At 46.5% G+C, this 12,454-nt stretch overlaps 1 protein-coding gene across 1 annotated transcript; it reads right to left on the reverse strand.

Moving 5' to 3' along the window:
- Positions 1-6,571: 6,571 nt before the first annotated feature.
- LOC117850738 (metal transporter Nramp6) lies at positions 6,572-10,644 on the reverse strand. The gene is made up of 4 exons (XM_034732598.2): positions 9,892-10,644; positions 8,404-8,540; positions 7,664-8,316; positions 6,572-7,164 (listed from the first exon to the last, which is right to left on the reverse strand). The coding sequence occupies exons 1-4, from the start codon at positions 10,530-10,532 to the stop codon at positions 6,955-6,957; spliced, it is 1,641 nt and encodes a 546-aa protein (XP_034588489.1). The 5' UTR covers positions 10,533-10,644; the 3' UTR covers positions 6,572-6,954.
- Positions 10,645-12,454: the final 1,810 nt, after the last annotated feature.

Below are 12,454 nucleotides of genomic sequence, written 5' to 3' on the forward strand. Positions count from 1 at the left end.
GCCATGCTCATCAGTTTGGGAGCAGAAGCAGCTCGGCCACCGGCCATTCCATCCATGATCCACCCCGTGTCCTCGCTCGATCTCACTGACCTTACGGCATGCAAACTTTTCCTTCCTGTTATGGTGCTTGGTCTGGAAGCAAGCTAAAAAGGAAAAGATGGATCGAGCACAACACAGCACGTGCGTCCAAGTACTCACTCACTCTCACTGCTGCATGCACACAGCACACCCAGTAGCTACCGTAATCTTTGCTTCATATCAATGCTGAACTCATGCATGGGCATGGACGGTTGACAGGCGGGCCACTGGTGGCTTTACGTCGATATAAATTTTATTAATAACAGGCCGGCTTTTGCTTTCCCCTAATTGCTACCTCGATCACATTCATATCCAGTCTCTCATCACTAATCAGGGTCGATTGATTCGGTCGATCTGCCGGTGCATGCATTATGTCTACCAATAAAGATCACAATAACCTATATGGCATGAAATAATTGCTTATATATATGCGGATTATGATGAGAGATTGTAGTTTCAGACAGTACACACGCTGTCTAGCTAGCTCTGAACCAAAATAAATCCGAAAGCTGGGAATGCCAAACAATAATATAATCATATCGCCTTGTTTCTCTAAAGCTACAATAATTCATATAATAATATAATTAGCTAGCTGTTCCCTTTTCTGAAAGGCCCCAATAAGCTTTTTGTCAAAAAGCACCAGGCCTTAAACACAGCCAGCTGGTGTGGCCGGCCGGCAAGCTACTGCTTGTGCTTGCAAAAGTTTTATGGCTTGAAAGCGAGGTGCTCGGAGGCCGGTGCTGTTAGGGCATGCGCGCAGTGGCTTCAGTACCAGTACGGATGGATGGATGTGTAGGAGATCGAGGTGGCAGGCAGTGTCGTCCGACCTCAAGTCAACTTGGTAGCCACCGCAGAGTGAGGTCATGCTCATGCAAGCAAGCATCTCAAGATCTCAAGATCTCATGCAGTGCTTTGACCAGGATCGGAGAGGGTAGTGTGCTTGCATGGATCGAAATCAGTGGTCAAATGGAAACGTGCTTTGATCATGATCGGCGAGACAGCTTAGGTGAGTGTAGACCTAGGAATTGGGCCGTTCTATTTGCGGGTCACCCGAAGCACGGATCTTTGCCGTCGTGTGCCGGCATGAATGCAAGGACCGTGCTTAGTATCTTAGCACGATGGGTGACATGGTATGACACATATCTTGGGCCGGCATGGCACGGATTAGTATAGACTATATCGTCCAAATACGTTATATAGCCTAGCATAACTACTACAACAAAAAAACCATAAAAATTATCTTACCTGCATGGAATCATGATAATGGTTATTCATAACGTAATAATATTTCACTCTTGTATGGCCACATATAGTCATAACATTCACGTACAATATCTATATAATAATATTTATTTCCTCTATTAATTTTTTTCTATGTATGAGAGCAACATTATTTGCAAGTAAAATGAGCACCAATAAAAGACAAACACATGTATCGAGTGAAGGCTGTGCTTGGAGTGGTACAACACAAAGACGTGTTGGTATGCCACAGGCTGCTTGGGACCAATTAAAGACTTGTCATGCCCTGCTGGCACGGCACGACGTGCTTAGAAGTCTAAGCACGATGCGGCACGAGTAACGAGAGAGCGGCCACGGCACGAATCCAAGTCCCAGCTCTAGTTCCAGGTGAGTGCATTCATGTAAGACAAGAGGCCATGCAAACTCGTTCGCAGGCGCGTACGATTGATGCGTGGCCATGCATGCGTGCATGTCCAATTTGCAGGCAGCACGTCGATGGGAAGATGCACCGGCCATTCCATCCGCCCTAGCTTAGCTTTTTCCCGTCCTCTATCGTCTCTCCAGCACAACCTTTTAATTTAGTTCCCTTCATGCCATGGTGCTTGGTCTGGAAGCAAGCTAAAAAGGAAAAGATCGATCGAGCACACAACACAACACGTGCTTGCAGCGTACTAAGTGTAGGCGCATCATCCTCAGATCTCTATCTGGTACCCATACGGATCCATCGATGTTGAATGGGAGGTGCGTGAATTAGCTTGGACTTTTTTTTTTCCTTTTCTTTTCCCATTGCAGTTGTAAGTACTATTGCGACTTGTTGCAAGTAAATAGTTGCAAGTGACCAATATAGTTGCTCTGTTCATGCAAAAAAGAAGAAGAAGAAGAAAACCTTGTGAGTTCTCATGCTGTAGTACGTACGCACACCTGGACACTCGTGCTCGTGTCCACGCACGCATGCATGCACGGTAAGCTCACAACTCGAGGGATGTCACAGCACGCTTCTCTCTTCATGCCTACTAGTACAGTAGTACTTGCTAGGAGCTGAGCATATATGTGTATATATAAAAAAAAATTTCGAGAAACCTCTTCTCCTTATTCCGATGTTGAACCAGGAGGTCCGGCCAGGACTGCTGTGTGCAAGCATCAAAGCATGCACGCCTTGTCGCCTGGCCGGGGCTGCAACTGCAACGCGTGCATGCATGCAGAGATGCAGCAGCCAGCAAGCTGCGTGCAGTACACCAGTCTGGTACGGATGGCAGCCTACAGCTGGCTGGCCGGCCGGCGAGTGAGGTCATGCACGGCCGTGAAGCTCAGGCCCCCAGATGATCTCAGCAGGAGGCTTGACCATGACCCGGACCGTACCGGAGAGCGTGCATTTCTATTTTTTTAGTATTTTTTTTGGTGGAGGGCTGTCGCGTTGCGCTTGACCGATGGATCACATACGCTGGCACGAACCAGATGCTTGCCATCTTTGCTTAGCTTGCATGGATGATCGGTCTGCTGCTAGCTGATTGACGAATGAAGATTCCAGCCAACAGCTAGCTAGCTAGCACAAGATTGGTATGCGACATGGGCCATGTCAAAGCCAGCCGGATCCACAAGCGGGCAGATCGATGAGATGAGATCTCTTGGTGCATTGCACGACCCGACGAGATGAAGCCAACCAGCAGAATCTAGCATGAGCGTGAGGGAGATGACGGCACTATTGGTTACCTCTAGCTCTGTACGGCCCGATAAAGAAAGGCCACATGAAGTACAATAAGCCCAACCCATCAGACTTCCGACATGGGCTGGGTGCTAAATCAGGATACGTTGGGCCGGGTCGAAGCTTCATGCCCCATGGTGGGTGCTGAGGCCCAAAATTATTTTAGACAAGGCTGTGATGCCGCCGCTATGGGCGGGCACACCCTGCGGATCGTTTATTACGTGGCTTCCGGTATTGGAGATTCGTGCTAGCTTTCTTGTCCGTTGGATACATCTAATTTTTCCTCAGCCCAACTCTCTCGCACGCTCCAACCATCGTCAAATGGAGTCATAGAGGACATGTGTCAGCGGACAGGAGGAGGCAGAGGAGAATGATTTCAAAGTTCAAATGTATTTTTCTCTTAAACCGTTAATCCATTTGAACCACCGTGTTATTTGGAATTAATGCAACAAAATAAGATCCAATATGGATATATTTTTAATTTTTATATGTATTTTTTAAATCAACATTTGGAATGTGTTGTTTCAACATTTTGAATAACTACTCCAACATTTTGGACATACTTCTTCAACATTTATATACAAAATGTTGATATAGTCTATCCGAATTGTTGAACTAAATTTGAGAAAATATTGAACCTAGCATTTAAAAATGTTGACTGCATTAGTCCAACGCTTTAAGTATATCTATTCAATTTTTATGCTTAAAATGCCAAAATAGTATAATCAGAATGTTGGATTATTTTTTTTTAGAACAAGTTGAACTAAACTCTTCGTGTTAAAAATTACATCACCGTACATCTTAGCATATAATTCGGTAATAGCTAGGATAATTAGAAGAATGAAGAAAGAAAAAAAAATAAAGAGCATGTATGCTGTGATGACTCTACTACTGCATGTGTTAGGACCTTGCACGCTCGTACATGGGCAGAAATACGGGTGGGTTCTGGGTTGTCAGCGGAGAGTAATGTAATTAGATCAACTCCCGTACCTTAAAATTGTCTCAAAATTTTATTTAGGGAAAAAACAAACAAAACTTACCTCCAACAGCTCCCTAATTCTCCCCGTAAAAATGTGCGGACGCTAAAAACACCTCCGTCACCCCACGTATATGCAGGGTCCGGTACGGTCCTTCCCCAATCACCTAGCACCACGGGCATCTCCTCCAGGCTAGCGGGCATGCGGTGCTCCATGGAGTGCACGAAGCTTGCAAAGCCCGGGGGCTCACCTTCGCCGTCGTTCAGCACGCCGCTGTCGATGGACGCGAGGTCCACACCGACGCCGTCTCCGCAGCCAGCCTGGTCGCAGGCGCTGACGATGCAGCGGCGGACGAAGTTGGGCACAGCGATAGTGGTCGCGACGCTGCGCGTGGCGAGGGCGCGCGCCAGGCGGAGCATCGAGGAGACGTGGCCCTGCGCGGGGGGAACGACATGAGGATGACGGCAGCCTCGGGGCGGACGGGCACGAGCTCAGGCTCAGCGCCCATGACGGCGACGTTTGGGAAGCTAAGCCGTCGGTGACAATGGCGGTGTTATACTTTGGCTGTTTTGGATGCGAGGACGCCCTTCCCGGGCGGGGCTGCGGCCGTTCGTTGAGGAACACCCCGCGCGCGCTGTTGATGATGTACGTCTGCACGCCGGTGATGTCCAGCACCTTCTGTATCTCTGACACACGGCGTGGACCCTTCATTGGATGAAGAAGCTCGTGGACAGCAACAGTTTCAGCCACAGCGGCCAGCACCGGTTCTCCGTGTCGTCGTCGCACTCGTCCCCTCCTGCGGTCGCATGCCATAAGCACACATTCAATCCGACGACATCGCCAATGAAATCAATGAACAGCCAAGAAACAGAGCAACGCAAGGAAAATAGGAATCAACCAGTCAATTACCATGGCGTATCTGCTCTTCGGTCCTAGAGGGGTCACATGATCGATGGCCATCTCATCGCCAGCGAACCGAGGCGGTCAAATGCGGGTTTTATTCGTTCTTTGAGCAAAAAGATAAAGATCAGAGGGAGACGAAAGCCTTCGCGATGAAGCACTCTGCCGGGGCTGCGAGTGTGAAGGTCTTTATAGACAGACGGGAAAAGGTAGGGGAAAAGACACCAGAGCTCAAGGGGAACGGCTCGAGGACGTTGTGTAGGGGTTGTGTCGTGTAGGGGTTGTGAAGCTGAGGGCGGCGGCTATTGGGTTGAGGCGGTGCATAGTTGGAGGATTTTGGCCAGCGGCGAGGAGGACCTCGCTCTGTTTCGGTTCTTCTTTGGCTGGAGGAAGAAGAAGAAGAAAGAATGAGATGGGGAGAAAGCAGGGAGGCGCCAGGCTGTACCCAATTACGATGATGTGGCCTTAGTTATTGGGGAATTGCTGTGGGTTGATATATTTTTGGGGAATATTTTTTTAAGAACCCCAATATATAGTTTTAGGGAAAAACTTTTTAGGAAATAGTTAAAGTTACTCTTAGTATTTGAGCCTAATGGACTTTAAAGTTACCAAACTCAGCACACCCAGCAGGCCTATCGGCTTCTAACCCGGAACTGCTACAATGATGGGCTAGCTCCCTTTTCAAAACTCGTTGCTGTAACACCTGGGCCCTGGCCCAGATCGGTATGGTTGTGCTATGGGCCCTGTGCTAATACCAAGGCCCAGCCAGCCCAAGAAACCAAGCTCTGTTGAAACGGAAATCCTATCCATCTTCCGGAAGATTTTATTGGTGTTACTTTTCAAGATTTTATTGGTGTTACTTTTCAATGGTTGAAATTCGTGCGAGAAATAAGATCCATGAGAAATAAGATCCATCAGATCCAATTAAACTCAAACCCTAGCCTCACTCCCTCCCTCCCCTGCCTACGCCGCCGCCCCTCACGTGGGGCCCGTGCTGCCGCCACCGCCCAGCCCTGCTACCTCCCCGTGCTGGCGCGCCTCCCCACGCCACCGCAGCTCCTGTGCGAGCTCGCCGGCCGCCTGCCATCGGAGCCAGGGAAGATGGTTGAAAAAAATGTTGGATCAACATTTTTGAAAAAAATATTGGTGCAACTTTTTTTCGAAAAATGTTGAATTCAACTTTTTCTAAAGAAATATTTGGCTCAACTTTTTTCGAATAAATGTTGGTTCAACTTTTTCGAAGAAATGTTGGTCCAACTTTTTGAAAAATGTTGGTCCAACTTTTTTTTAAAAATGTTGACAATATTTTTTCTAGTTAAACAGTCTTTGGTGAGCTTTTGCTGTACTAGGTGATACTATAATGGGGAGATGAGAAAATTGAATCGGAGTTATCTCATTTATCGGTCGTCTTCCTCACGAAGCTATCCACGGTGAGCTTGGTCCTCAGGTCCCGATCATCACCGCCGGCGGCAACGGGGTGTGACACCCTCTCGTTTAATGCTTTACTTCCTCTGAAAAGGTTAACCCAATGGCTAATGGTTTCCCTAAGTAGGTTGTATTTATATACGACGTTAGCATAACTTGATCAGTTTACTGAACCTAAAAAACTGATTAAACTGAACTAACCCATAAATTCAAAACCAGAGGAAAAAATGGTGCAGCACATACTCCCATGTACAAACGGAACACATTACTTTCAGGTCTTCAATTACCATTGCCCTCTTTTCGTATGGTCACTGAAAAAGAATTGTTTGCAAAGAAACCCGATCGTCCCTGAATGTTCAAGTTCAACATCAGCAATTCACTTTATCTCTCTGTGTTACTTCCGGCGGCCTGACGCAGTCAGCATGCTGTTCAACAGGTGCAACGGGCAGCTGCCGCAGGCTTGCAGTTCCTCGCAGCAACAGACGGCCCTTTCATACAGTCACTGTACACTGGTGTGCTGTAATATCCAGTCCGCAGTCACCAGACTAGGTCTGGTGGTATCTCTCTATACGTCAGTCTATCCCCCGAAACGCTTGTTGTCAATGTGTAAAAGCGCAAAACTGGCCACCTTTGTCATGAAAAACTGTTGCGAATCCCTTTGGCAATCTTCTCCGACAGCTCCGTGCCCCGAAGGATGAGGTACAGTACAAATGAAGCATAAATGAGGACTGCCACGCAGAGGAGTGCGCCGGATAATGGGCCTCGAATTTCAGAAGAGAAGAAATCCATCAAGAGGTAGCCGTTGATAGTGATCAGTAGTGTGGCCACAGTCCAGGTTACAGCCTGCGTAAGAACGTTGAAGCTGTGTGAGGACAATATCAGTTTAAAATTTAACATGCGCAATAAAATGACAAAGTCAGCACAATACTGTTTGATAAATGGACCAGCTCATAATCAGGTGGGAATGTGATCAAGATGATTTTTTTTCTCAACCAAAATGATATAATAGAACTCTACTATCTATCTGTTTCATAGTTTGATCAATGGACCAGATCAAAGTTTTGTGTGGATGGGTATTCTGTCCAAGTGTGAAGCAATGAGATTTCTGCAGCAAAATAGGCAATCTGGCACTACCAAGAACACAACCAGTTTGTGTGATGGGAATATCAGTTATTACTAGTTTGATTAATCACAAAGTAGCACCGTATCAAACCCATACACCATCGATTCTAGGTTCAGCATGCATGGACCATGTCACAAAAGTACAAAAATATAGGACAGAAAGTGCACAATATGGTTAAAAAAATGGACTGTAATAGGTACCAAATTCATGATTACTTACTTGGGTATTAGGGCCTATTTTGAAGATTCCCATAACTTGCTCCTTCGAAACCAAGGTTATGAGTGGAATGAGTGCAAAAGGAATCTGAATTGATTGGAGCACATTGAGCCACTCATTTAAAACATCCAGTGCAGAATCAGATGTGTTGAAGAACAAAGCAACAACTATAGTGGGCACAATTGCAAAGCTTCTGGTGATCAATGCCCTGACCCATTTTTTTAACCTCAAATTAAGAAATCCGCCCATTATAAACTGCCCGGCATAAGTTCCTGTTATTGTACTACTCTGCCCAGCTGCTAATAGCCCAATCCCCCAAATGTAGAGGATAGGAAAAAATCCTCCACCAAACTTCTCTTGTAGATACTGTCCAGCATTTTCAAGGCCAATATTACCAGCTTCCTTACTGCCATAGAATCCTTTTGCAAAAACTGTTGTGACAAAGAGATTTATCATGAAGGAGACAGCTAATGCTATAGTTGACTCTATTGAATAGTATCTCAATGCTTCACGGACTTGATATTCCTTATTTTGATCTATTTTCCTCGATTGCACGAGTGCTGAATGAAGAAACACATTGTGGGGCATGATAACACAGCCAACAACCCCAACTGCTTGTCTTATTGTCCTTGAGCTCAACTTTGGAACCAAAATACCTGACATTAAAAATTATGCGTGATCAATGGACAAAAATATACATGATATAATTTGCAGCATCAAAGGCAGGTAAGTGAGATCCTTACCAACTAGCAAGTCTTTCATGTTGGGCTTAGTGTCTGTGAACATCCATGCAAAGGCGATGGCCATAGTTGCAATTAAAAATGCAAATACAGCTTCCAGTTTCCTCACCCCATAGTTTTCCAGCGAAAGAAAAATAAAGCTGACAAAAGGTAACGAAGAGGTAAGTCACGATCCAAATAACAACATTTACATATCTGTAAGCACTTAATTTTTGTGCTTAAGTATATTGAAGTTATCATCCTCCAGAGCAAAACACAAGGCAGAAATTCACACAGACAACATTAATTAATAGCGAGCTTGTGACCATTTGGATAGACGTGTATGCCACTTTATAAGCAAAGCAATGACTGCCAATTTTTGGTCTATTCATAGCATAACTATCCACAAAACACTGGGACAAGGTTAAAAAATTTTTCACATCAAAGCGCCTCAAACTTTTGTCAGAAGCAGCAAAGGCCCAAGGTCCAATCAAAGTGTTGCATGAGTATCGAGCACTAACAAAGTAGCAGGTATTCACATGTCAGTTGTCACATCCATGTAGTATTCTTCCAGCTGTTGTGAAATAGGATATGATATCTAGCTGTCAGCAGCATCAGTTCATTGTGAAAGAGTCAGCACAACACTTCTCAAGTTAATATTATACAAACTTCCAAGACAACCAACAACAAGAAAAGACAAGCTTATCATAACACTGACTTTTCTAGAGAAAAGAACACCATTTATTTGGAGGAGATCTAACATGGGAGGCTAAAGTGGATTAACAGAAAACAACCACATAATTGAGTATCAGTAGTTGGAAACTCTAAACTTGGCACTTGACTTGATAATTAAAACCACTAGTGGTGTATAGTTCTCATAAAACAAACTAGGGGGGGGGGGGGGGGGTGAAGCATATCTTCATATAAAATAACAACTTGACCACCAGCAATTTAGGGCAACACTACAACAAATTCCTCTAATACTTTTTTGCAGTCCAAAAGGTTCTCTTTGGTAGGAAGTCCAAAACAAATATCAAAGTGAAACCTAAAGGTTAGAACCCACAGTGAAACTGAAAGGTCGAGACTTCCTACACCAGGACATAATGAATTCAAAGTGGATCAGAGGTGCACGTCAATGGTGAACCTTACCTCAAAAAATTGAAACATTCCTCAAAATTGAGAAGTACGGAAAACAATTATTCTCTGAAAGATCTAGCTACCTGAGATCTAATACTTTCGCTCTAACCAAAATTTCGCCATAATCCTCCCTCCTAATGATCCAATTTCCAACTTCAGACTGCAGTAGCAACGACTAAGTCTAAAAGCTGCAATTTTTTATTTTCATTGGAAAAATCTCCATTTGTGACGAATTCTCCAATGCCGGTCAAACTAATCTTTTTTCCCAAAGAAAAAAAAAGCTCCAATCTTTTGGAAATATACTTTGATTCAGTACCAATTGCCATCAAGAACTGCAACCGAGCAGAACAAACAAAATGAGAATTGGGAACTCACCAATCCAAGGAGGTGATGACGACGCCGGCCCAGAGCGGCAGGTACCCTCTGCTGAGGATCTTGATGGCGATGGCGCTTCCGATGACCTCCTGGATGTCAGCCCCCACCATGGCGACCTCGGCCATGAGCCAGAGCGCGCGGCGCGCCCAGTCGGGGTACTCGTCCCGGCAGAGCTCGGCGAGGTGCCGGCCCGTGGCGACCCCGAGGCGCGCGGCGAGGAGCTGCACGAGGAGGCCCATGGCGGTGGCCCACATGAGCAGCCACAGCAGCGTGTCCCCGGCGACGGCGCCCGCCTGGAGGTCCCCCTCGAGGTTGCCCGGGTCCAGGAACGCGATGCTCATCAGGAACCCGGGGCCCGTGAAGAGCCAGAGCTTCCGCCACGAGAAGGGCGGCGCCGCCCCGGACGAGGAGCAGAGGGCCGCGTCGTCGCAGCCGCTGCTCTCCAGGTCCGGCCCGTCCGAGATGCACACGATGACCTTCTCCGCCGCCTCGTACGCGCGCTCCTCGAGGTCCTCCTCCTCCTCCTCATCGCCGTAGCCGGCCGGCGCGGGGGCGGGGAGGAGCGCGCGCGCCTCTTCCTCCTCCTTGACGGCCCTGGCCGCGGAGGCGCCGTCCCCGGCGCCGGCGGGGGCGGCGGCCATCGAGATGCGTTCCGCGAGTTCGCGACGCGGGCGACGGGTAAGGCTCGTGGTTGTCACGTGCCCGCCTCGCTTCCTGGATGCTCTCACCTCTCTATCGCTGTTCAACTCGTAATCCCCCTTGTCTCTTTTGGGGTACTCTTATATAGTTTTAGGTGGTGCTCGGGAGGGAGACAGTAGCTAAACTTTAACCCTATCACATCGGATATTCATATGCTAATTAGGAGAATTAAACATGAGCTAATTACAAAATTAATAGCAGAAGCTCTAAGCTAAATCACGAGACGAATCTATTAAACCTAATTAATTCATCATTAGCGAATGGTTACTATAGCACAACATTGTCAAATCATGGACTAATTAGGCTTAATAGATTCGTCTCGCGAGTTAGCCTAAGGGTTGTGCAATTAGTTTTATAATTAGCCTATATTTAATACTCCTAATTAGTGTCAAATATCCGATGTGACAGGGTTAAAGTTTAACCTTGACTTTGCTATAGTTATTATATATATAAATATATAAGTATGTTTGTTTCGTAGTAAAATTGTGCTCCGTTTTCTAGTTCTACCAGGACAATTTACGGCTGACGGAAGAAGAAACGGTTTTCTTTGGATAGAAAATAAATTAAAAAAAACTTTTTTTAGAAGAAGAAAAAAGGGTTCTCCTTGGAAAGAAAATGTATAAAAAAAATTGTACGTGTTGGCAGGTAAACTCGATCGGTTAACAACGGAGACTGCTACATCGCCGTCAATATCCGTGCAACTAGAAAAGGATGTTGCAGTTTCAGACACGGTGAAAAAAAAACTCACAAATATCATGTAGCTTTGTGGAGAAGTACCAAGTGGCGTTTTCGAAGCGTCGATGGATTGTTAGCCGTCGCTTTTGAGGGGGGAAAACGAAAGCGCCAAAAAGAAAGATTTGATGAAGGGACAACTAAGAATAAAGTGGTAGAATAGTGGGAATTGTGGAAGTACCACGTACCCGTGACCACACAAAACTGTAGGTGGTGGTGGACTTGTAGTTATAGCAATACCCAAATCCTCCAAAAAAGCAACACCCAAACTAAGAGGGTGTTTGGATACTAGGTGCTAAACCTTAGCAGTGTCACATCGGATGTTCGAATGCTAATTAGAAGGACTAAACATGAGCTTATAAAGCTAATTGCAGAACCCCTATGCTATTTCGCGAGACGAATCTATTAAGCCTAATTAATCCATCATTAGCAAATGGTTACTGTAGCACTACATTGTCAAATCATGGACTAATTAGGTTCAATAGATTCGTCTCGCGAATTAGACTCCATCTGTGTAATTAGTTTTGTAATTAGCCTATGTTTAATACTCCTAATTAGCATCCAAACATCCGATGTGACATGTGCTAAACTTTAGCATGGGGTATCCAAACACCCCCTAAAGTCATTTTTTCACATGAGCTACGTTCGTACAACCCTGCTCATTAGGCATCGATCAGCGTGCTCAGTAGGGTACCCGCCACGCAATGGTACCATTAAGCTCTCTACAAGGGAGCCATATAGGAGAGAGAAGCGAGAAGAGAGAAGGTGCTGCCGCTAGAGCTGGCGAGGGCTGCTAGCACGCATCCCCGTGCTAAGTAGGCCCCAATAGGTGCTCACTAATCAATTCCATCTTCTCTCTTCTTCGGTCATCTCTCCACCACGATCTTGCGTTCCGGCAGTCTCTCGGCTCCTCCGTTGAGCATGACCAGTGCCGCAAGACGAGATGAGGCGTCGACGGTAGCACGAGGCGGGACGACGAGCGCACCAGGTCACCGGCGAGGAGGAGTGGAGGACGGGCTGCACCTTGTCGCCGTGGACGCGGCGGGGGACAGGGGCGCCGCAACGTCCTGCGACGGTCGCGACTCGCGGGAGGAGGCGCGGCCACTGGTGCGAGCAGGCACGACGATGGCCT

The sequence above is a fragment of the Setaria viridis genome, chromosome 3 (assembly GCF_005286985.2).
Source record: "Setaria viridis chromosome 3, Setaria_viridis_v4.0, whole genome shotgun sequence".
Classification (NCBI taxonomy): Eukaryota; Viridiplantae; Streptophyta; class Magnoliopsida; order Poales; family Poaceae; genus Setaria; species Setaria viridis.

Coding starts and splice junctions, on each gene's coding strand:
- LOC117850738 (XM_034732598.2), bottom strand. CDS start 10,532: ATGGCCGCCGCCCCCGCCGGCGCCGGGGACGGCGCCTCCGCGGCCAGG. Junction 8,541..9,891: donor GTCATCACCTCCTTGGATTG/GTGAGTTCCCAA, acceptor ACCTTTTGTCAG/CTTTATTTTTCTTTCGCTGG. Junction 8,317..8,403: donor CATGAAAGACTTGCTAGTTG/GTAAGGATCTCA, acceptor TTTTAATGTCAG/GTATTTTGGTTCCAAAGTTG.